Source organism: Thunnus thynnus, chromosome 1, assembly GCF_963924715.1.
Source record: "Thunnus thynnus chromosome 1, fThuThy2.1, whole genome shotgun sequence".
Lineage (NCBI taxonomy): Eukaryota > Metazoa > Chordata > Actinopteri > Scombriformes > Scombridae > Thunnus > Thunnus thynnus.
The window spans coordinates 8,625,758-8,651,654 of record NC_089517.1 but is presented as its reverse complement, the minus strand read 5'-3'; the positions used below and the strand labels follow the sequence as shown (position 1 = coordinate 8,651,654).

Genomic DNA, 25,897 nt, shown 5'->3' with positions numbered 1-25,897 from the left:
CAAAAAAAAAATGGCGGACCTCAGGAAAATCTGTCCTGAGTCTTTGCCCTGTCGTGTCAGCTATCCGCGAAAACCGTCATTTCAGGGGAAGCTTTTCATCCTTCTTTGCATACTTGTAGTTGACTCCGGAGGAGCTACGACTCATTGGGTTGTCACAGAGGATGGAAAAATTCAACAACAAGTATGGCAGTTAGCTCATTGACCTGCTAACGCTTACGTTAGGTGGCTAGCTTGTAAAGCTATTATTGCTAGCATCAACAGTAACGTTTTGGTTTATGGTTTGTTAACATAATGTTGGTAGTTCGTTTGAACTCCGTACGACACGTTTGACCGCGTCGGTAACGTTACATACAGCGAGAGAATAACCTTTTTTATTTGTTTAGTTTGGCTATGTCTGTTAGCTTCCATCAGCTACCTTAAAACTGACGTTATCGCTAGGTGTTTGAGGTCAAGATGACCAAAATATTTCGGGCCCATGTCAGCGTCCGCGTTGGAAACGGCTTATCAGTGAGCTCGAGTTAACGTTGCTGTTGGTCGGCGCCAACTGTCAGCAAACTGCTACCTTCATTTAGAGAGAAAAATCCTGTTTATGTTTATGTGACAGGCGGTGTGGCTGGCGAGTTTGCACATATTAAAAACTAAACTTAGCGATAGTCCATTTCTTAGATGACTTAAAACTTGTGTATACTGTCATATTATCGGATTTATCCGCTGGCTGAATGTGTTTCGCACTCAGTGTCTGGGACTGATATAAACATGCTGTTTGTTTGTGTTGTGCTGTTTCAGGTTGACTCCCCTTTAAATCTGAAGCATCCACATGATGTAGTGATCTTTATGAGGCAAGAGACTCGGGTTAACTACCTCAAGAAGCTAGAGGTGTGTGAGTTTTCCTTTGACTGTGTCATGTGCAATGATGTTGTGCAAGCGGGTTTCACTTTGGGTTTTCATTCTGGTCCTAAAGGTGTTTACCTCTCTATCACTGTCATTCAGATCTCCCAAAAAAAGAACATGCTCTTTTGCTTTAACATAAATACCTTCTATCCATGCATTGATTATTTCACATATCATTTAAATACCTTCTAATCACTTCCTTCTTCTTAACTTCGGGTTACTTAATTTGTCACCTGTCCATTTCTTGAACCCACCCGTCCTCACTGATTTCATTGTCCTCGATTATTGTTGAGCAGAAGCAGCTAGTGGCACAGAAGATACACATTGAGGAGAACGAGGACAGGGACACAGGGCTTGAGCAGCGACACTACAAAGAGGATGCAGACTGTGTTATGGCTAAGGTACCCCTGGGAGACCTGGACTTGTATGATGGCACTTACATCTCCTTGGAAAGCAAAGACATCAGGTTAGTGTCAGGAAAGAGAAATGCATCTCTCCTGAAGAAAACATGTTCTTGCTGATCTTTTTGTAAAGTGTTAAGGGTACTGGGCACCATTTAAATTTCACATAGCCTAATGACAGAAGTGAGGGTACTCACAGTTTTGCACCTGGTCTCTCAGTGTCACCATGAAGGAATGTGGGTTGTATTTTCAAGTAATTTATTTTGCATATAATTATTGTTATTGCCTTTAAACACATGCATATCAAAAGTAATTAAACTAACTCCGAGGTGACTTTTGCCATTGTTAATGTTACTTTTCTTGTGTTTCATTGATGATTTTGTCGCTATATCCAATTAAACTTATATATAATAATTTTTTTTTTTTTACGCTAGATCAGTTAGTCAAATAATGTTGTGTTGTTTTTTTTTTAAATATGTTGTCATCTCCTTCTTCCCTCTTGCCTGTAGCCCTGAAGACTATGTGGATTCTCGGTCAGCTCTACCCCCAGACCTAGAAAAGCCTGACTGCGCCAAAGTTTTCGAACTACCTTATAGTATCCATGCTTTCCAGCATCTCAGGGTGAGTAGAGGCCATACTTGTCAATGGTTTGTGTTAAGAACGGAACAAGAAGGGAATGAGTCAAGATCATGAGTGTTATCATAATTGCCTTCATCACTGAACAAACAGTTTGTTAGGAATAATGTATTGACTTACACCTTTGTTTTTGAAAGGAGGGATGCAGAGTTATGCTGCAAAGTACTCTACTACCTGTGTTCAAACTCTCAATAGTCATTGGTTCTTAACGGTTATTGTTTAAATAAGGTTTCAACAGTTTTTATTGATCAAATGATAGCATACTGTTGGTAATGTTTTTAACCTTTTGTTTGGCTGAGCTTATGCTTTCTTACAGCAATTATCTGCTTACAGTTTCACTGGAAAATAATCCAAATATTGTCAGCAGTCATAAAGCAGTCATAGACGTGGACAGGATAATAATCGAGAATGATAGAGTCTTAAATTATGGGTATAAGTATCTTGATTTGTTGGTGGTTTTGCATATTATTCCTTTTAATCAGTGTGCTAACAGCAAAAGAAGTCGTAGATCAAGGCAGATAGCCACCCAACTAGAGCCTGGTTCTGTTTGAGGTTTCTTCCCATTAAAGGGGAGTTTTTCCTCGCTGCTGTCACCAAGTGCTTGCTCACGGGGGATGTTTGGTGTCTGTAAATTAAGGAATACGATCTAGACCTGCTCGATGAAAAGTGCCGTGAGATAACTTCTTGTGATTTGGTGCTATATAAATAAAATTGTCTTGACTTATCGAGATCAGTTCTGGTACAGGGTTATCAAGATTCTCAGTCAGGGAAGCCCAATGAACCTCATCAAATATAATGCAGCGGAGTCTTGTAATTATCCTCAGTAATGACCATTAGAGTGTTATGGGAAATGCAATCTAAAGGCCCAGAGTTGGGGTAACAGAGTGATTTCCCAATAATCCATAAACTTAGAAAAAAAAAACTGCTTCAGCAATCATCCTCTTACATCGCAAAGGAGAACTGGTTTTGTGTCTGTACAAAGTTGTACACAAAGTTGTCTGTAGGGTATTTAAATGTAAATTTCTATTTGGACCAGATGCTAAGACATTTATATTCTGTGACCCTTTAAGTATTAAAAACGGTCTCTGTGGACATAATATACAAATTACTGTAATCTGTGTTTCTTGATCTTGAACATGATTTGATCTTAAGGTTGCATCTAAGTCCAAAAAACTATTTTACAAGGAAGGCCCCTCTGTCATCCAGTGACAATAAAAAGGCATATTGTTTACAGTGACAGTGGAAACCCCCCAAAACTCTGCTTTATTTCAATAGGTCGTCTTTCTGTTGTCTTCTAACTTAATCAGGTTGAGGATCACAGGTTGGCCAGAACATCAGATTTGTGTTTATGTAACTCCACAGACGTTTGAAATCTGTGCTTCAGTAGTTGGTATGCAACATTATGTAACTGGGAAAAACATTTGATTACTCCCATGCTGTCAGGTGAGATCAGTTGAAAGCAGAAATGTTTGAGAGTTGAATTTGAAAGATCATTTGACTTTGGTCTCCTCCAGGGTGTGCAAGAGAGGGCAAACCTTACCTCTCCACTGCTTTCTAAGGAGGACCCCATTTTTAGTTCATTGTCTCAGAAGCTGGGCCGCAGTATTGATGTGGTGGGCCATCGCATCCATCAAGGATTACTGAGGGTAAGTTCAATCCGGACAACTTTGCCTCATAAGGCAGTTAAAGTTTTCCCCTTTGGAGATTTAGCACATAAGCATGAAATATGTGTTTAAAAATGGCATAGAAATGGTAGATTTAGGAGAAGTGTTATGGTAAAGTTAGTTAGTCAGTCAGTCAGTCACCATCGGAAAATCTGTGTGGTTTTGTAGATTTGTTGATGACAAGCAATAGTCACTGTCTGTACATGCCCAGACATACTCAGAGTAGTGCTGGCTGGTATACTGATTCATCTGGTATACCAGTTATAACTTCCCGTACAAGAAGAATTTTTCATTTACCGCCATACTGGTGCATAGCTGAAATAATTGCTGTAACTCTTCAATAGGCAGCAAAATATATAATACGGTCGGGCCTATTAACTACATAACCTTCTTACTAACAGTTATAACTTAATAACACAACAAGTAGTAACCCACAACTAACTCTTTTAACAGGGCAAAACACCATGGCATACCAAACTTTGTGATGCATAAACACTAATAATTTTACATTTACAAAATTACATCGCCGAACGGCATGCTGGGTACAGCTCGCTAGCTAGCCAGGTAGTTCCATTATTGAGAATCTGGAGATTAAGATTAAGATTTAGGTGAATGAGGCTCCACGTGTAATTACACTCCTACTACTTCAGAAATAAACAAGATTTTTACATGAATTGCTTCAAAAGTTTGTCTGAACGAAAATAAACACAAGAAGTAGCCGCCTGTAGCAGCTATTATGGCTAACTCTATAGGGAACTACATCCAGGGCAGTTTGTATGCAGGTTTGTTTATGAGGCTATGGATAGCTCAGCGTCTATTCATGCTAGAGAAGTAGAAATTTAGTAGATTAAATAAAATGGCCCACGTCTGCAAGTTTCCAAATTGCAAGGATAAAATGACAAGATACACACTGAGCAGTTTTCATGGACTACTGCCGGATGATAGAGACCTGCATACTGTAATTCCACACGCAGTTATGTGTTGTAATCATATTTTTCTTACAGTGTGGCGCTGAGTGTTTGATCCAGCTGGCTTCGCTCTTTTCTCCCGCTTAGTTTTGCGGAGATAAATCAGTCTCCAGGACGACAATGTCGATAAACGCTGTAAATCCATGTGCAGTATTTACACAGTTGGGGTTACTCTCATCCACGGGCACTTCTAGATTTCCCGAGTCTGGCAGTAACAGGTCCAACTGCAGAAAAAGTTTTCCTCTGCACTCTTCAGGAGAGCAGTGACTGCAGGAACAGCAGCAGTTTCTCTGAGGTAACCGTCATGGTACGTTGACTTTCCTGACGGTCCTGTCGCCCCATTCTTTGTTTTCCTTCTTTCAGTTGCTTCATCTCCTCTCTGCGTACTCTGGTTCAAATAAATACGCTCGGCCAGTCCAAGTGATCATGACTCACTCATCATGACTCATCACTCATGATCGTCCTCATAATAGTCCACGGGATAATCCCTCATTGCACTTAGTTTCTTTTAGTTTCCCAATGATCTAACCATGGTGAAAACCAGCCTCATACATGTAAACAAACTAGTGTGTGCAAATGAATATGTGGGTGGTTCGGTTAGCCAGCAAACTTCCCCGGATACAGATCTCTATGTAGCTTGCCATAATGCTGCTACAGGCAGCTTTCATTCAGACTCAGAAACAAACTTTTGAAGCAATTCATGTAAACTCTATGTACTCCAGTAGAATAAGCTATTATAAACCTATAGAAAGGCCCAGTCATGCACAAAAAAAAACATGATATACTGTGAAACCGCCCAAATCTTAAAAAATACCATGATACAAATTTTTGGTTATACCGCCCAGCACTAATTCAGAGTATCAGGAAGTCAGCCCAAATAGGCATGTGACTGAAACTATCTTAGGGAAAAAACTAAGACTCTGTAGAGACCTAACATTTGGCACTTAGTCCTTCCAAGAAATCAAAAAAATGTATGTGCGCATGCCTATGCATGTCTGTATGATTGTGTGTTCCAGAACTCATCATCCTGGGTGCTGTACAACATGGCATCATTTTATTGGCGTATGAAGAACGAGCCACAGAGGGCAGTGGACTGTGTAGTGCGCGCTCTGCATTTCTCCCCAAGGTACTGCCAGGCTGGACAGAAGGCAACTGCACTAGTACACTGTTTATTGTATGAGACTGCTTTTTTTTTTTTTTTTAACACAGATGTCCACATTCTCACGCTCTTTGTGTGTGTGTGTGTGTGTGTGTGTGCGTGTATTTGTGTTATGTTTGTAGGCAGCACAAGGATGTAGCCCTGGTTAACATGGCCAACATCCTGCACCGTGCCCATTTTTCAGCAGATGCTGCTATTCTAGCCCACGCCGCCCTGGACCTTACCTCAGATCTCTTCACCAGCCACTACACATTGGGTAACATTTATGCTGTAAGTTGAAAAGAAAGAATGTTCAAACAGTATTGTTTTCACTTTGTCAGTACGCTGTAAAAATCAGATTGTTTAAGCTTGAAACTCTTTGCCAGTAAGGTGCTGTATTTCATTATGTGTGTGTGCGTATGTTAAAATAAAAGCTTATGCAACAGGACAGCGCACACACTTTAATAGTCTGCCATAAAAAAAACAATTTCAAAGTAAAATTATCCAGTTCATTCTAAGGTTAGTTAGATACGTGTTTTCAGTTTCTCTGGTTTTACCCTACCAATGCTAAGAAAGGATTAATTGCCAACAAATTAATAGTATGCTTACTTTTCCCTCCAGAAAATGTATTTTTCAACTAAAAACTGGATTACAGGATTAATGCACCTGTAAAATGTAATGTCAGTTGATCTGAACAGCATGCTCCTGTTCTTATCTTTCCTTGTATTGATGCAGTAGCTCACTGGAAAGTGATGTTCTGGCTTTTTTTTATTGATAATGACTTCTTCTATCTCACCACCTGGACCTGAGTTTCAGGGCTCCCATAACACTAATGAGACAAAATCAATCTGTTTGCAATTTCTTCTTACGTGTCAGCGTATAAATAGAAGATTCATATTTTCATAATCTAAATAATTTGTGTATTGTCAACTTATAAATAAGCTTTTAATATTTATTCAGTTAAATAACCAGCATTTTACTGAAACCTCTATTTGAGTCTCCAAAACTTTATTCAGTTGTGCAGTAGTTTTAAAAAAAAAATGTCGCTACATGATTTCTACATGAAACAAATGAGTGCTTTGTCCTCTGCTGTATCCATGGTACATATGTCTCCTCTTCCATCACTGTCTGACCAGATGCTTGGGGAATACAACCACTCAGTGCTGTGTTATGAGCAGGCACTGCAGGCCCAGCCAGGCTTTGAGCAGGCCCTGAGGAGGAAACATGCTGTGCTCTGTCAGCAAAAGCTGGAGCAGCGCCTAGAAGCCCAGCACAGGTAGACAAGCACTCATACACTCACATTCCAAATACTTTGATTGCAAATACCACATATGTACACAAAATCAAATATTATAGAGGTAAGGTATTCGCCAAGATGTCTAGACATTTACAAACATGTCCCATTGCAGGCAACTGTGACGCACCAACAATGGCAAACTATCAAATTACCGCTATACTGCACGTTTGATGCTGGTTTAGGTTGTCAAAGGACGCATTCAAATAGCTTTTCTCCTCTCTCTTTTTCTTCCTATTACTGATGATGATTATTCTTTACAAATTAATTTTTAAGCTGGTAAGAAATATGGACTGTCCAACATATTTCTGTTTGGATAGTGTGAGGCTATTTTAATTAAACGTTTTGGTGGTCTGCAAGGAAAATGCAAGAGTATCACTTCCGTGTCGTGGTTGTAGGATTATCGTGTCATGTGCCGTATTACCCTGCTATGCATCTCTGACAACTGTCCTGTATTTTACATTTCGCCTTCCTCGTTTTCCCACATTTGTAGATCGCTGCAGCGGACACTGAATGAGCTGAAGGAGTACCAGAAGCAGCATGACCACTACCTTCGCCAGCAGGAGGCACTGGACAAACACAAGCTGCTGCAGGAAGAGCAGATCCTGCGCAACATTATCCATGAGACCCAGATGGCCAAGGAAGCCCAGCTTGGTAAATTGCCAGGCACAGTAACTAGTCCAGGGCATGATAGTACTGAGTGTACCTAAAACAATCATGATATATGAAAGTTGTATAATCTTACTATTCTGTTAATTTATTTTTTTTGAATTTTGTATACAGAATGTTGCTATGGTCGTAGAGCTAACTGCTTAGTTGGTCCAGAAAGGAAGTACCAGCCTGTATTGGCTGAGAGTTAGCTTGTACAAGCTCGATAAATACTGATATTGATTACAAAGAAAAGAAAGCGTGTTAGCCGTTTTCATATATGAACTTTCACACATGTAGCACACAGCAGGAGATTGTCTGTATCAGATGTAGTTCTCACCTACTGGAAATACTCTGTTTGGTTTAGGCAAGGGGTGCGGAAGGCAAGATATGACGCAAAAAGTACGCTGTTATTCAGCGTTTTTAAGATTTTCACCCTAAATAAAATGGATTTAATTTTATGAGAAATCACAGGAAGTCCTCTCTCCTATTATTGCTAGCTTCACAGCGGAGCGTTCAGGCCTGGTCAAAACAACGCAGGTTTTATGTAAAATAGCAGCTGCGGATGAGAGGGGAGTTGACTGCTGGAAGTCAAAGATCTCGTATTTAAGTTCGTGTTCTTCTTGTTCAGTGGTTGTTTGATAAATTGCTTGTACTGTCTCCCTCACTGCCGGGTGTTGTTGCACTTACAGCAGCGAGCAGTTGTAGCCCACTCGCTGGCTGTGAATTCTCTGGAGAATTCACTGCTGTATTCACACATGGTACTATACGATACATGATACTAAGGAGCTGGCAGGGTAAAGTCTGTTTAATGTCCAGTCCAACTGATTCAGACATTTGTGTTTACACATACGGCTCCTCTGGGTAATGCCCGGATAACTTCAGGGTTGCAGTGCATGTGTGAAAGGGGCTTAAGTTAATCAGGCAAGTGCTGTGCATCCAAGGTTACGGAAAGTGAGGCATTATAAATTTTAGAAGAGTTTCACTTTAAAAGAACAGAAGTATCAAAGCAGTTGAGTGCACAAGAAATATGATTGTTTGGAACTGGAGAATGGCATTAGAGAGCAAGCTGACTTTGATATTCATGCATATCACTACATGTACATCAACAGCACCTGAGTATTGTGTGTCATGTGAACTCCAGGCAACCATCAGATGTGTCGGTTGGGCCAGCAGCAGCGCAGCCTCTACTGCCCCTTTGACCTGCCTGTGCGTTATCACCGTGGTGATCTATTTGAACATGTCCACTATGTCCAAGTAAGTCTTTGAAATATTACAATATAGGGGATGTTTATAAGAAGCATAGTTTTTATTAGTCCAGAGTTGTTCACAGATAAAGAAATTAAAGGTGAAATGAATAACACTACCATATTTATATTTTATGTTAATTTACACTTTTGTTTTTGAGACATAACACAGTAAAGAAATCCTTCTTCAGATTCTGTTTCACAGTTCTTTTTGTTTTTCTCTATGTTCATAGTTTGGGGAGGAGGTGTCCGTGGCATCCAGCGTAGCACTTGTGTCAGAGCGCAACTCAAATCAGACAGCATCCAGCCCTCAGATCCATCCCTCTGTGTCCGGAGACCAGGATCCTGTCGCTGCCCTCTGGGGCAGCCACCAGGATTACACACAGGCAAGACACAGAATTACATTTGATTGTAGATTGTTTATGTTTTATTTCTTTTTTTAAATTTGCCAGGCAGCTAGACGACTGCAAGGTACACTGTCATTTGGCTTACCAGTATACTCTTAGACTGTATCATTGTTTTGGAGAACAAGGACTTACTGTAACTGTGCTTTTGCCATAGGACATGCAGAAGATGTTGTGGCCTCAGAGAACTGACTGTGCCAATGAGTATCCAAGTGTTCCCCCTGCTCACCAGCTGCCGACATACTACCTTCCACCTGAAACGCAGGGCCTCAGGTCAGTACACATTCATGGATTGGGGTATTTTGTGGGTATGTAATAGCTACATAGCTACTTTCCACTTGAGTTTAAAGTTCCTCAGAATGATTTTCGAGCTGCTTTACAAAACCAAGCAAAGAAACCCCAGAACAAAACCGACTGCATAAAAATGTCATCAGTGAAATATATCTCATTGTGTGTATTCAGCCCAGTGACAACCCTCCTCTACGGGAGCAGCAGTCCTCCTCAGACGGTTTCTCTGCCAGACTGTGGTCCTGTCCCTCAACCACATCCAGCCCTCCTGCCGGCTTCACTAGACTGGCCCCTGGAAGAGAAGGAGCTGCCAGATCCCTTTGCCTCCCAGGTATTTGTCTGTCTGTTTATTTGTGTGTGTATGTGTGTGTGTGTCGAACAACAAAAAGATGGGAAAAGCTACAAGTTGTAGCGTAGTAGTGTGTGTTCGTGTTTCTATGGTAAGTGCAAAAGAATATTCAAGCATTAACATGAATATGTCTGATTACAGATACTGCAGTTACGCAGTGGAGGATGGACTTTGGAGCAGATTGGCTCCAGAATAGTTCAAGCTATGAAACAAGTCAGTGAAACAAGTCTGTTGCAAAATAATGCTTCTCACAGTTACAGTACTGTACATTTCATCCATATCACCAAGGGCAGAAAGCTACTGCTGCATCTCTCTCTGCAGTCCACTCAGCGATTTATCGTGTCCAAATGAATTGTGACCTGCTTGAGAGTTCAAATCCGTTGAGAGTGGCACATGTTTTCTGTCTTAAATGATAGAATATGGATTTACCCATCAGTGAGACAATGCTCATACACTCAAACTACCATCAATCACTCTAACCCTTCTAAATTGCTCCAAACTGCAGTTGTCTGAACCCATCATTTTCAGAGCTAACAGAAGTTTATTTGTATATATAGGCCACTATACCCCGCTGGCAGGTCTACAATGAGGCAGCTCTATTCTGGCGGGCCAAAGGCAATGGCAGCCGTGCCCTGCAGTGCCTGCGCCAAGTTTTGAGCTCAGCCCCGCCTTCTCACCGCCACTTGCCCCTCACCAATGCTGCTAACCTGCTGCTACACCACGGCTTGACCACCCACGCACAAACACTACTGGAACAAGCATTGGCTCTCAATGCATCAGAGGTAAAGGCACATTAATGCATATACTGTTTGAATTCACCATCTTAGATTTACACACTTACACAGTGTACTCTGTTTATTTCGCACTTCTGGACACTTTATTAGGTACACTTGTCTGCTAGCACAAACAAGCAGCTTCCTCAGGTGTGATAATCGATGAAACAGTACCCGTTGTACTCTTCATGTTCCTCTCTTACTCGTGCTTCGTCAGTGTAAATGTTTTCTTATCTATCAGGTCAACCAAAATAAAAAAAGCTTGAATTCTGTAAGAAATTAATAAATGTCTTGTAGGTTTCAGTCTGGCAGACAGCCAAACAGGAATATGAGGATAAAATTGATACTAGGGTATGGGCCATGAGGACGTTATTGGCTCAAATGTTAATAAAAGTGATCTGTTGAATCACTGCATTTGTTTTGTTTTGTACAAAGCTATGTACTCTGGCATTTCTATGACATGTGTCTAGAACAAGGTGTCGTTTTCCAGAGTCATTACCAGCCATACGAGTTGATTACCATGACCTTAATACCAGTTAAACCACATTTGAATACCACTACGTCATACCCAAACATTGCTGACTTAAGTGCAACTTTGAATGGCTGCACACTGTACCCTTTGTCAAACGGAGGCCTCCAGCGGTATATTTCCATGTCAGAAAGCACTCATCATCTCAAGGCGGTTCCAGGAACGTGATTAAGAATTCACTTCTCTCCAGGGGCCTCCAGACTATCCATATTTCAACCCAAAAGAGTACATAAGGAAGATTTAAACATGTGTGGCCAGGAAATGTGGATGGATGCTATCTGGTCAGCATTGACAGAGATCAGTTGTTAACATTTCCATCATTTTATTAAATCAAGCCTTGTTGTAGAGGTATCAAAGGGTTGTACTCAATAAAATGACCACGAGTAATAATGCAATAATCTTGCATCACATGAAAAAAATATATAAAATATATAAACTAACCAGCCTGTGTAGGGGAGGTGACAAAACCTTGGAAGATTATTCAGATTAAATACTTGCAATGTCAATCGCAGGACTATAGGATGTGTACATATCTTCTAAAGCTAAGCAGCAGTTTTCATGTATGTTTCCCTTCAGCTAACATTTTCTGGTTTTGTTTCCCCGCATCAGCCCCACACCCTGCTCAGCTCGGTGAGTGTGCAGTTGGCCCAGGGCAACGTGACAGGTGCTCTGGCCTTGTTCCGCCACATCCTGGTGACGGCCGTTTCCTCCTCCGCTTCCTACTCGTCCTTCGCCGGCTGCGAACAGTGTCGCACCAGCCTACCTCTGCTGCGTTGTCTGCAGTTCTATCCCTTCCTTTACAATCTCTCACACCGACAGCCCTGCTCACGTGAGTAACTAATGCACACGCTTAACTCACTGTATCCCCCAAGTATAATTCATGTTTTTCTTCAAGTTTACTACCTATAGAGCATCAGCAAAACATCAGCAGTGACCTGGAAGTTTTGGGATTCGGAGGTACTGTTTGGTAGTTGCAATGAAAACAAGCAGCAGAGCTTTGCATGTTAAAACAAGATTTATCATGGTTTTTTTTTGAAGGTCATAACGCACTGAACTACTATACAGCCGCTTGCAGAACCTGCCTTTTTTTTTGTCTCTAAATTTGTGTTTTAATCTCATTTTATTTAAAACATTACTAAAAGTCTTACTAATGTTTAATGGCAGAATGTTTGTGCTGCAATGTGCAAATCTAATAGCATTTAAGGCTGCTGATTGTTTTAATTAGAAAAATTAGGAAAATCCCCTTTTTATAGCGTTTACAGGCACTCAATGTTATTATATCTATTTCTGTTTTTCCCCTGTTCTACCAGTTGGCCATATTGAGCTAGAATTGAGGCATGGACTTAAAATGCACTTGGGCCCCAGACAGGTTTTGTGCTTGTTTTCTAATCTTACACTGAGAAACCCCCCCCCCCCCCACCCTCCACCCCCCGCTTCCCGATGTTGTCCCTTGAAGCTGCAAGAGTGGCCGTGAGAAAGGAGTAGTACGTTGCGCTTCTGATGTGAACAGAAACTGTGCACCTTTTTCGTTATTCATATCAGTGGGAGTGAAGAGAAAAGTGCTTTGAAGTGGAGAAATTTTGCCACTCAATAATTTAAGCCGCAGAAAATAGCTGATGCCGAATTTAGAAGGGTCTATATTTTACTCTCCAAAGCTAAATATTGCTCCCACGAAGCACATTGAGTACATTTGGTCACACAAGAACTTATAAAACGCACACCCACCTAAAGTCAGGGTAAAGGTTGTAAGATACACAAAAAAATATTTTTGTTTTCTCATATAAAATGTTATGATGGCTGCAGTTCCTCCCACATGTTTGATCCTGTTAGGCGTATTGCTACCTTCAAACATATGCTAATAATCTGGGCACTCTTCTTTTTTTTTTTTTTTTTAATGGTTCCGGAAAACATGCAGTACATTGATTCAAAATTGTGGAGAGCAGCAAACAACTGCACCTGAGTTATATTACTACAGGCCTATTCAGAGCTCTTGTGATATAATCCTTGAGGACAACTGGAGTTAATTCGAAGCAACTTTTATAAACAAATAAGAACTCACACGCCATGTAGGAAGTGAATGAATGTTTGTTTTGGTAACACCAGCCTAACACAGTCCAAAAGAAAGCCATATAGGAATGAAACTGACACAATTCCTGCAATTCTGACCGACATCACTATCTAAACAGCATCTTCCCCTTATTATCTGAGAGAGGTGTCATTATTGTTGTTTATGAAAAAAGCCTGTGTGCAGCCTGAAACAAATTCCTCATTAAAAATAATTATGGGGTTAGACGTTTCAGTATTAGAAAACAAAAAAAAAAAAAATAGACACTTGGCTGTTGCAAACTAGCCACCCATGACATCTTTTGCACACTTCATGGGTGTCCCACAGTTCCTATAGCATTGTGGCATCCAGTAACGTAGTGTACAGATCTAATGTCTTCCAGACAGTAGAGGGAGCCTCAAGGTTGAAAATGTCTGAGCTCTGCCAGAGTAAATCGAGACAGTGAATAGTGGGCCAGAGTGTAGAGACAGAGCAGCTGAAAGGACTAATTTGTTTGTTCCCAAAAAACAAAATAAAACCACAGTTGCTCTGTTTTAAAATATAAAATGAATCACTTTTTATCCAGGAGAAGATTGTTCCCAGAGAAGAGCTATGATCTTGCTATAGGATTAACGACTATTGCATCTCCAAAGTAAATATCCTAACTTAATTATCTGTAATAAAATTAGTTCAATTATAAAATATAATCTTATCATGAAAATAATTCATTTTAGACTAATCTTATTTTGATGTTAAGTCACAGAATATTCATTTTATTCCAAATGTATAAATGCACAAAAGGTACATTATCAAAATATTTACAAAATACAAAAACAGTGTTTGAGAATACATTTAACATTTGTTTGTCACATGCCGTACATGTTTTTTTATCCATGTCTTTGTTAATATTGTAAATTTGATCATGTTTGTCTCACTGCCACCAATATTTTTTTTATTCTGCAGGTCTACCAGCGCGGTATGGTTTTGATTAATAAGTGTACATAACTTGTGTTGATTCAGAGGGCGCTGCCTGCATGGCTGAGGATGACCTTGGTATACAGCTGGAGGAGTGGGAAGGCAGTGAAGAGAAACAGGACACACCAGCCATTTCTGCCATGGAAGACTCCTTGCTCTTTGAGAGTAAGAATATGATTTAGTGACACCCTCAGTGGCAATGTAAAATCTTCTCATTATACTGTATACTCTACTGTTTGGTCAAAAGAAATCACTCAATTAACGGCAATGGCATACCGTCCATTGTATACAGTTTGATAGAATAAAACTACAACCGCCACAGTTTTCAATTGTACATTACTATGTTTTAATAAAATATTCATGTCCTCCAGTCTTTGACTTTTCCTAAAATAATGATGTGAAGCACCCCTTATTGTTAAAAATAGCGAAGATGAATCCAGATTAAAAATACATGCATTTATACCTATAACCACCAACCCGGTAAAATTTACCTGTATAAGACATGCATTTATTTCCATGAGGTTCATGTTTAAACATTCTAAGTTGCTAGGCAACGGTTGGAGTGTGTGATTTGACAACTTCGTCAAGTCATAATTAAATTATAAAAAGAGTAAAGGAGAATGACCTGCAAAAAAACCCTCATCAAGTGCCTTAGCCTAATTTGCCCGTTGCCTTACTCTGTTTTCATGAATGGAACATCAAAAGAGAAATATATATTTGCATTATAAATGTTATAAATTTTTAAAAAAAGCTTTAAAGGTGACCTCAAATTTCTTGGTGATCCTACTCACACATTGTTGAAATGCCTAAATTAATAATTGATTAGGTAAAATTGTGTAAAATTTTGTTGTGACATTAAATCACCCATATATGCAATGATTGTTTATTATTATTATGGATTGTTATTGTCTATTTGGAGTATTTAGGCTTGGTAATTTAAATAACATGGGTTATCTCATTATATGATGAATGTTGTTTTATAATATCACACCACCCAAATATGCAAATATTTCCTTTTAATACCGATTTTCAGTGTCCTTTTAGACTGATTTATACTGACGGCCATGCAAAGCAATTAGTGCTCTTAAAGATACTTAGATTATAAAAGAACAGGACCGAAACACAGGTGATGATTAAACAAATTCATTTCATAACTTTAGACATTCCTTTGTGAAGACGATGCCTTAAAACAATGACAGAGTATATTTTTTAGTGTTAGAAATGCAGTAGCCAGGTGAATGGATAAATCTCACCTATTGACGGTTTTAGCTATATAGCAACACCTGGTGGTTCTAGTGTTAAATTGCTGCGGGCTTGAATACTACTTAGTATATGGTCATCTGAGAGTTGAATGTCTTAAAGATCTCTGAATAGTGTTTCTCTCCCATTCAGTCAACAAAATGCTCCTTCAGTTTAACACTATTCTAATTTCTCTTTCTCATTTTTCCTGTGTTGATACAGAGGTTGTCTTAGACAGTAATGGGTCAGGTGAGGCAGCTGGACAACATCGGGCTTCTCCCTCTGTCTCAGGAACCGCTAAAATGGCCACCCCGTTTGGAAGTGGAGGAGTGGAAGGGGAGGAGGAGTGGCAGCTGAAGGAAGACCTGATGGGAGCTTTTGAAGGGGCCCTGGATGTCGGAGGCAAGCGAGGTGACCTGCGAGGTATCCGGGTGCTAAAGAACGACCGTGTCATGGGGGCTCGGGCCGGCGGAGGGCCCTGCTTTGGAAACTGTGAGGATGATGAAGGAGCAGAATGGGTAAGCACTCATTCTTACACATTTCACAACATAGAATTAAAACCATTACAGAACTCTGAAGTGTGCACAGATGAACTGAATATGAGTTTCTTTTTATTGTTCGTCATCAGATCACCTTCCAGGTAAAGCGGGTCAGGAAGGCAAAGGTGGACGGTACAGAGAGTGTCGCCACCTCTGATGACAACCAGAACGGGGAGTCGCTACCTGGAGGACACTCTGTCTTGGAGATCAGTGGACCGACTATCCCATCACCTGGCCCTTCAGGTACCACATACACCTGCATTTTATTTACTTACATCAGTATGAACAAAGAAAAAGCACTGAGGCGTTGGACTCCACCCAGGTGACAGAGATGTTTTTTTTGTTTGTTTTTTTTTGCTTTGGGCAGGTCGCTGGAAGGACTACACAAGTCTTGGCTGGCCAGGGCCAGAGGAGTGCCAGCGGACACGGAGGGTAGACCTTACCACTGTAGCTAGCACCTGGTTGGCTGTCTCTGCCAAGAACATTGAGTAAGCTTAACACTGTCCTGATCATAGTCACGTTTTCAGTTAGATTATAACCAGTCAGTTACAAACAGCCTTAAAGATGATTTTTTTGTCTGGTATTCATTTAGTTGGTCCACTGTGTTTTGTTTCTCATGGAACAACTGGAACAAAGCATATCTACAAAAATAATATCCACAAACTTTTTAAGATATTAGAAATGTACGAAGTGTTTTTTAATACCCGTGTAGTGTTAAGAGTTAGAAAACAGGCAGTAAAACAAAGGAAAAAAAAAAAAAGCATTGCTGCCTCATTGACATTCTTGCATCATAGCATATCAAAAACCAAAATACAGTAAATACAATTTTGATGCTTAATTCCTTCCCCTCACTGTCTTCCTCAGCATCACAGAGCACATAGACTTCGCCACTCCGCTCCAGGAACCAGCTGCCGAGCCTTTATGCAACGCCAACCTAGCTGCCAGTATGCACACCCTCGACCACCTGGCAGGGGTGGCCAATCGAGCCGCCATCCACTACACAGGAGAGAGCCAGCTGCGTGAGGTAGGCTGAGGCAGAGGTCAAACATTACAAGACATAACATGCACACTCTTCCCTTTGTATACCAAAAACAGACAGAAGGAGCCTAAAAATATGGCTTTTTTATTTTTCAGAGCGTTGCTCCATAGTGCCACTAGTAGTCAAAAACTCCAATTAACAATGACCCCGGTTTAACAGCCAAGACATCAGGGGTTTATTAAGATCAAATGTAGCAGGTGTAGATAATGCATGCATGACGTATGTTATACTCAGTGGAGAAAACCCCTGGGATTCCCAAATTACAGGCCCACTTTTTTTTTAGTAAATAGTTTCAAACGTGTCTCCCCTTACCTCAACCCTCAGGTCCTGCAGAACCTCGGCAAAGATAAGTTCTCTCCTCAGTCCTTCGAGCAGGTGGGCACACGCATCGCTAAAGTACTGGAGAAGGTAAGTGCTCTCAATGTTTAGACAGTTTGGAATATCACCTACATGTAAAACAGCATTTTTTCTCTGCTTTGATTCGGAACCTTATGTTTTTCAGTTCTTCCTACAATACCAAGCATCCTGCTAGAGTCAACTACTATTAGAACACTGATGTTAATGTGCAATTGGAACATAAACACATCATGAACCAACATTTTCAAGCTCTTCTGTCGCAGCTTTTTAGAATATCACCAGCGCTGTCCTCCTAAACTAAATCTGACAAACATGAGCGATCTCATTTGGTTCTTCATCAAAGTATTTCCTGACATTTTCTCAGAATATAGATATTTCAGAAAAGCTGGTAATCATAGTAAACAAAGACAGGGTTATGGCCAGGATTTTTTTCCCACATTTTAACTGTCTACCAGTGACATAACAGGTGGACAGTTTGGTAACATTTCAGACACTTACAGAAGACTGCTCGGTGTCATGGCTGCCTATAAAGTGTTAGCTAGTCCAGCCCAGTCTCGCAGATTTTTTTATTAGTGCAGCCATGATTGCCAAAATGAATTAGCGGCTGTTTTTTTTTCTGAAATATGATGCATTTAGCATATCATGTTATTGTTTGTTTTGTTTATTTCTGTGGGAAAAATAGAAATAATTTGAATAAGATGTTATTACTGTGCATAAATTATTACTAGCAACACTTAACAGTAACACATCTCCTATTTAGGTTAAACATGTGTTTCTCTCTCTTCCCTGAAACTGCAGAATCAGACGTCATGGGTGTTATCCAGTATGGCTGCACTGTACTGGAGGGTGAAAGGTCAAGGCAAGAGAGCCATCGACTGCCTGCGACAGGCCCTCAACTACGCCCCCCATCACATGAAGGCAAGTCACCCCTGCACTTTTTTTCAGCTGATAACCTTAACCACACCAGGACACCTCTTGCTACAGTTGTGCAGTAGTAGCATTTTATGTAATTCATGTAGTTTTAAAGGTTGTTTTGCAGCAATTAAGTCACTGTTGTTTTTCCTCCTTGCCTGTGACCCAGGATGTGCCCCTCATAAGCTTGGCCAACATCTTCCAGAACGCTCGACTATGGGAGGACGCTCTTACAGTCGCTCGTATGGCGGTAGAAATTGCCCCGCACTTTGTCGTGAACCACTTCACCCTCGCCAACGTCTATATAGCAATGGTAATGGCTACAATCAATTTGATCGTCATCACTTTTACAGAAAGTAAAGTAGTGTAGTCATAGTGATGCAGGTCATGTGCCCTCATGCTGACGCTGTTGTTCTGTTTCTTGACGGCAGGAGGAGTTTGAGAAAGCCATGCGCTGGTACGAATCTACTCTGAAGCTGCAGCCGGAGTTTGCCCCCGCCAAAGACCGGCTAAGAACCATTCAGTGTTACCTGCTTACCAAGAGGGAGCGCCGTCAGCCCTAAACCACTGAACCATTTTGACCCCAGGAGTAGCCCGCAATCATGCACACACCAGATAAAGAATACTCACATGTGCACACACACACACACACACAGACACACACAGACACACAGTCATCTTTAGACTACAGATAACTTGCGCAAAAAAGTATAAGAAACGTAATTTTTTGTTAAAGGTGAGGTATCAAAATTCATATCCAGTAGGATCTGGGTTCGTTTTTTTCTTTTAAGTTCTAGCTGCCCAAAGAATTATGTTTAAAACGTCACAGAGTTCGACTGTAGATAATTTTGCCCCTCAACTTATATTTCAAATGCAGGATCTCTTGTTTCTCAAACAATCAAACTTAAAATTGTCAAACTTGTTGTTTTTTTTTCTAGGTTCGCTTAACTTGCAGAAATGGAAGGGGATAAAATCGCATAAAGCTCTCGAGTTACAGTTTATTGTTCTGCATTGGGTTTTTTTTTTTTTAGAATATTTTTATAATTGGAAGAATAGCTCACAGTCTTCTCGAAGACATTGCAGCATTTCCATAAGAGGAGGTAGCATCTAAAATTCCGGTATATTGTACCATTCTTCTCTTGGATAACACTACAGTCTCTTTGCTGATGTGTGAAACCTGGTGTAAGCCTGGTGATGGTGCTGCATTTTAATTTAATTTAATTGGAAGTTTTAATTGAAAAGGTTGCAATACAGTATTTTTCTTAAGTCTTTTGCTGAGATGGTAAGGAATGTGCTTCTCAACTCAGAGGTTAAATGAGTTCGAATTGAACAATATATGCCCTACTATTTCTGCTTCATAAAATGGATGGAATTCTCAGTTTTTGCACTTTTTTTTCTATATCATTCCTATTTATATGGGACCTACAAACTGATTTTGCTACAAGCTAATTTAACTACAAAAGAGAGAAACTGAAATATGCTATTACATTTGCTTCATAACTTATGGAAATCATCAGGCAGAAAAAGGTTTGTCATTGACCATCTATAAAAAAAAAAAAAGTGGAATCTGTATTAAATGTACAGTATTAAAGGCAATGTGTGGATTTCATCACTTTGTTTTTCTGTGTCAGTTCTTTGTTTAGTAGTATTTTTACTATTAACACTGAACCCTTTCTTGTAAATCCGGCCTTGTGGTGGCACTGTCCGACCTTTTTAGGCAAACTCCTTTTATCAATTCCTTTAATAGCTCAAAGTGTATCAGGTTTAAAAGTAGATATTGTCACCAGAAACACAAAAAGGATCCACAAAGGTTTCAGTATCTCAGTAGTTACAGGACAGCGAGCAGCCACATCTGGTCACTTCTGTCATGAGTCACTCATGATTCAAACATAATCACAATTGTAGCCCAGATATCAGACCCCATTATGTAATATTTTGATTTATTGTCCGATTTGCCTATTTTTTTATCCAACAGTATACAGTTCACACCTTTTTGAAGTTTGTAAACAGTATTTCTTATAGTTTTCACAATAACCTGAAATAGACTTCTGTCTTAAGTTATGATGGTAAAACAAATTTAACCTCTAATCAGATTATTTCAAAGACTGGATATACTTTCAAGGTACTGATATCTGACAGGACAGTTTTTTTTTTTCTAACTGAAGAATGAAAATGACACTCAAGTGACTTTATATCAGAAAAACTTCACAAAATTCTAAAACAGCATCCAAATGTATATGACATACAATCATTAATCTCTAATTCTAGTGTATTCATACTTGTTCTTCAGCTGTTATACATGCTACACCTTAATGTCCACAGAAAATAACATCAGGTCACATTCAGGATCTTGAATTTCAGTTTACTAAATCTTAAATTTAACTGTTCGGATTAATGCTTTGAAATCTAAAGAGGCAGGTTAAGTGAAGGCTTTCTGTCACACTATATTTGTGCTCTTCCACTTTCATAAGGCTTTCTGGGCATCAAATCTTACTAATGCCATTTATACAGATACTGAAACCAAAATAATTGTCAACTTCTCAAATGAATACATCTTCCACCAGTCACCAACTACTATAGTAAGTATAGCAAGCCAGTTAAAATCTTTAGATCCAACAGTAAACAAAGACACTTTTAGTTTTAAACAACATTCATTTAAGATAGAAATAAATATTACATTTGTAGAAACTGCAGAATACACTGGTAATTACTGTGCTGAGCCTAGTGGACATTACCAAAGCAAGCAGTCTGCAGCATTGATGAACTCAGGATGGGAAAAAAAAAAAAAAAAATCGGATTGTCATAAACTTAAACTGTGACTCCACAATCCAGAAAAGAATCCAGAAAAGAAATTCAAAGCTATGAATAAATCATGTCAATTAAGACATTGACTCTGCTTTGTCTGAACTGTGTTTGGGAATCCTGAAAAGTTTGACTTGAAGGTGTAAAAAGACTCTTTGAAACAATCTGCTTCAACTCTCAACAGATGAGCAGATGGATACTTCAGCAGTTCTGATTAGCATCAGAGATGTCAAAATCTTCATTCTTGCTTTAAAAAGCCTTGAAAGAAACTTAATGCTGAATGAAGTCACCACATAAACACATCTGTGGTCAGTGTCTATTTTAAATGGCAAAACTGCGGTCAGATGTTTTCAACGTTTTTGTCATTTGACATTCAGACCTTTAGACAATTAATATCTGCTTTTTCCAACTTGGTCACTTCCAATCCAAATTTCTTACCACCTATAAACAGTCAACTATATATAAACATGCATATACAGTACAACTTATTGTATTTTCCTTTTATTTAAAAGTTTTTAATTTTATGATAGCAGCTGTTCATTATTTGGAGTTATATTCTGAAGCAAATTATGAATAAATAAAATCTTTATTGGCTTTGTGGTGTTGCAGTCAAAAACCTGAAAGTGATAATAATGGATATTTTTATAGCACGTCACAAAACTAAAAGCTTTCCAGCCAGTCAAATACAGTAACAAACAAAGCACTAAGGAGACATGAATTAAAACCTGGCAGTTCAAAGCTCTTTAAATGTGATGCTGCCTGCTGACGCAACATGGAGCATCTTAGAACAAAGACGGAACAGTGTGTTCATTCACACTAAAGAGTGCGTCCACATAGTATAAGTGTGAAACAGCACTTTTTTTTTTCCTGCTGTCTTTTTTTTCCCCCTCCTTTAAATCACTAGAGCTAAAAATGGCACAAGCACAGTGCAGCCTGCTATTTTTAGACTCCTGTAAAGGAACAAGATGGTTGCTGAGAAGCTGAAGTGTATGCACAGAATCCTATAAATACAAGCACAACACATGAGAGGGCAAATTTGCAGTTACGCGTTTCCCGCCCTTCCCCTTCAGATTCGGTACCGCTGAGGACAAACGGACTGCTGCATTGCTAATGGACATTATTTATTGTTAGCCCCTCAGTCTATTCCAGTGCAGCCGAACCCACTCCCCCCACTGTTTTGGAATGTTTCTCAATGAATAATTGACTGGAGTGGTATTTTTGACCAGCCCCAGTCTTGGGTGCGGTATATAAATAGCTCATGTGCAGCAAAGCGTGCATGGATTTGTCAGGGGCGTTAGGCCTGGGAGTAGGAGCCTTGTTATGTAATAGGCATGTGAGTTGGCACACCACAGAGACACTGCATTGAATGAGTGTGTGTGAGGCTCTGTACCCATTGAGTGTTTTCAGAGTGATAGTATACTCACTGGGAGTCCTTTGTTAAGTCTGCTGCAGCTGAGGCAGCTAATTCTGTTACTGCACTGGCTAAACATGAACTTGCATACACCTTTTATACAACTAAATAATGCACTTTGTTGACTTTATTCAATGCATGTATGAAGCAGTAGAGTATGTTCATCATCTTAAATATTGACAGCCTGAAAACCTAGCTGCATACGTTCACATGCACATAGATCTGATGCGCTGATTTCTTTCTAAAAACTTAAATAATCAATGTTTGTGCAACACTCTTGAATCACTAAGGTTGTTTCCGTACAGTGTCACTTTTACTGATTTGTGTTTCTTTTGCTCAGTTGTCACATGTTAAAATCTCCGTTTAGGGGACGATCCTCTCTTGTTTTCCAAGACTAGACCTAACAATGTCTTAACATACACTACTCCAGTCTCATGTCAGTATTAAGTGATGTATACAAGACTGCTTGCAATTATCTATTTAAGTGTTAGCCAAACTTGCTTTTAAATATAAGCTAAAAAAATCAGTTTGGGTTGAAGACCTTTGGATCAAGGGGGAATGTTCTCAGGTTCTCATTTTGATACCGATTTCTGTGTTGAAATGTATTATTTCACTTCACAATATGTAGATATATTTGGCTCACCACAGCTGAATATAGTAACACTGAATGGATGCTGCTGCAAGATATTACATAAGTGAGTGTTAGACGGTGACTTTTCAGTTGCTGCAGCAAAATAACACTGGACCTGATTTGAGACAGGACTTGTAAAATATGGTGAATTTTCCTACATTTCTACAAGACTTTATTGCTTCAACAAATAAAGATATGATATATGATTTTAAGTGGAATTTGAAATAATACCAAAATTATATATATTGTGTGTAATATGATCAATAAAACTTAAATTCTATAAACTTGCAACTTGCATTTGCAACATTTTGTACACAATAAGATTTAAATTATGTGTAAACAATTTAAAGTCTATAAACGCTAATTATCAGTACATAATATAACAGTTTTAACAGAGCGTCTCTTGCCAGCTCTGATCTGGGTTCTTGTATTTGGGATCGAAGATGTGCACCTGCAGATCTTGTTGTCCATAGTGTGAAGTAGAAAACGAGTGTGACTCTTTCCCCTTTACTTTTTGGCTCAAATCAATCTAAATACTGCACCAGTTCAGTAGACATTTATAGAGCATGCGTTATGTTTTGCTTGGCTGTATCCTCGAGGGCTTTTCTAGGCTTTTCTTTCCAGTTCAGTGTAATAAAAATGTATTAGTCCTGAGAGGACAATAGTTTTCACTGCCATTAGCACCACAATCCCTTCTTCTTGTCTCCATGACCCCTTTTACTGTCTTACTTTTCCCAGTGCCAGAATTTCTTTTCTTTCTTTCTTTCTTTCTTTCTTTCTTTCTTTCTTTCTTTCTTTCTTTCTTTTTATGTGTTACATATAATTTCAAAGCAATTTAATTTTTACTCAAAACCAGGGCAGTATCACTCAACAAATTGGTCAACTGCCTCTGTCTTCAGCATTTCCTTACCTTAAAGTCTACTCTGAAAAAGCTTTGCTCACAACCTCAGTGTCTATATATGCAGACAATACTATGTGGCCCTGTTTATTTACGACATTCACTCCTAGTTGGGTTAACTGCTTCAATCTTGCTTTGGTACCATGGACAGCTCCATAGTCATGCTGTTAAACTCTCCTTAACAGGCTGCTGGATCACCAAGGCTACAGACATGTTCCTCTAAGTAATGTAGTTATTTTATCTTGTGTGGACATTACGTTTGTTGATATTCTGGATGTCTACAGTCCTTTTTGTAAATCTGTGTTGGTTGTGGGTCTATCCTCCTCCAAAGTTGTTCTTGCAGCCCACAAGTAAGACAGAAGTTTTTGCACTCAGGTCTCAAGTCGGCTGCCAAACAGCATTTCCAAAGTCAAGTCAAAAATCAAGACAGGCAGCCCCAGGAGAATCTTTAAAGAAGTGTAGTGTGGTAGTTAGTTGTATGTTAAATTAATGTAAATCATAAATGGGCTGTAAAATTTGTGTTTATACTTTTTCAAACCTTATCCCATAGTACATGTATAACACGCACAGTATGGTATGCAAAAAACAGTAATTCGATTACACATGAAGTGGCATCTAATTTGCTTTTGAAACAAAACACACCAAATGGATATTTATTTCCCATTAAATAAAACATGCTGTATTTTCAGGGCATTAATGTAAGCTTTCTATAACCCTCTCCTGTCTTTTCTCCTCTGCCCCTGTCATTTTGTACAAATAGTCAGAGACACCTATAAGAAATCCTCCAAGTAATTCATAATCATTCATGCAAACGCATATCAAAACAAGTACAAGCTGCTTTATCAGTTCTTTTGATCCATAAGCCTTGAGTCTAAGTGAAATCAGGAGCTATTGGTGATGAAGTCAAAGTCAAGTTTCAAGTCCTTTTTCATTTTGTCAGCATTTTGTCAATCTATGAAATTTGCAACTGGCATTTAATTCAAGTCATATGATGTGAGTCCACATATTGGTTCATATCACCGATTCGTTCATATCAACACGGATCAGCTTACACTAAGGACACTTTTATTCATTTTTGGCAGAAGGTGCACAGATAGAGTCTTCTTTGGACACTCTGCATCAAACAGCTGATCTTGTTGTTTGCAGTCATGTCTAGCAGTTCCTCATCTGGAACCATCTGTTATCAATCTTGCGCAAAAGTTGCCAGGTTGTGTAACTGCACAAACCACATGCGTAAGAAAGACCTTTGAGTTGCTCATATTATACTCTGATCACTGATCCTCTCCTCATTGTGTTGTAGTCAGTCCTTTAGAACAAAGCATTCAGTGCAGCAGGACCTGTATGATTGTCTAACTGTAGCTCCTCATTTTGTACCATAATCCTTGAACTACTGATCAAACTGAACATCAGCTCTTCAAACTCTGAGTGGATACCAGACTTGTAAACACATGACAGTATGTACTGTATGTCTGGGACATAAGGCCCTGTCTCCAACAACAGTAACAACACAGTCAAAAAGAATATGAAAACATTCAAAAAAGCCAAGTTGTTATGAGTTGGTTAAAGTCAGTATCTTAATCACTCCAAGTTTAAGCTGCACATTATCTCCTTTTCTAAATCCAATTTCAGCCAGTCATCCACCCTGTCGGTCATGTATCCAAAAAACAGGACAGGATGACTTTCTACTACTACTAAGAAACCTAAAATTTCCTCAGCTTGTACTGTATGACCAACCTTTATCCAGGAAATATCACCCAACTTATCACACCACACCAAGCAAGCAAGCACACCAAGTATCATAGTGTGCATGATGTGTGTGA

The 25,897-nt window shown here is 39.4% G+C and overlaps 1 protein-coding gene across 2 annotated transcripts; it reads left to right on the top strand.

Moving 5' to 3' along the window:
• The first annotated feature begins 10 nt into the window (after positions 1-10).
• On the top strand, positions 11-19,944 carry ttc17 (tetratricopeptide repeat domain 17). Of its 2 annotated transcripts, XM_067574609.1 has the most exons (25): positions 11-181; positions 787-876; positions 1,188-1,357; positions 1,802-1,913; positions 3,443-3,574; positions 5,577-5,686; positions 5,842-5,989; positions 6,835-6,974; positions 7,486-7,646; positions 8,785-8,897; positions 9,121-9,273; positions 9,449-9,564; positions 9,754-9,910; positions 10,070-10,141; positions 10,486-10,710; positions 11,840-12,059; positions 14,295-14,414; positions 15,711-16,006; positions 16,117-16,270; positions 16,395-16,515; positions 16,892-17,051; positions 17,391-17,474; positions 18,222-18,341; positions 18,505-18,648; positions 18,767-19,944. In XM_067574609.1, the coding sequence occupies exons 1-25, from the start codon at positions 11-13 to the stop codon at positions 18,896-18,898; spliced, it is 3,621 nt and encodes a 1,206-aa protein (XP_067430710.1). In that variant the 3' UTR covers positions 18,899-19,944. The 2 variants fall into 2 exon arrangements, with proteins under 2 accessions (XP_067430710.1, XP_067430789.1); XM_067574688.1 differs by lacking the exon at positions 10,486-10,710.
• Positions 19,945-25,897: the final 5,953 nt, after the last annotated feature.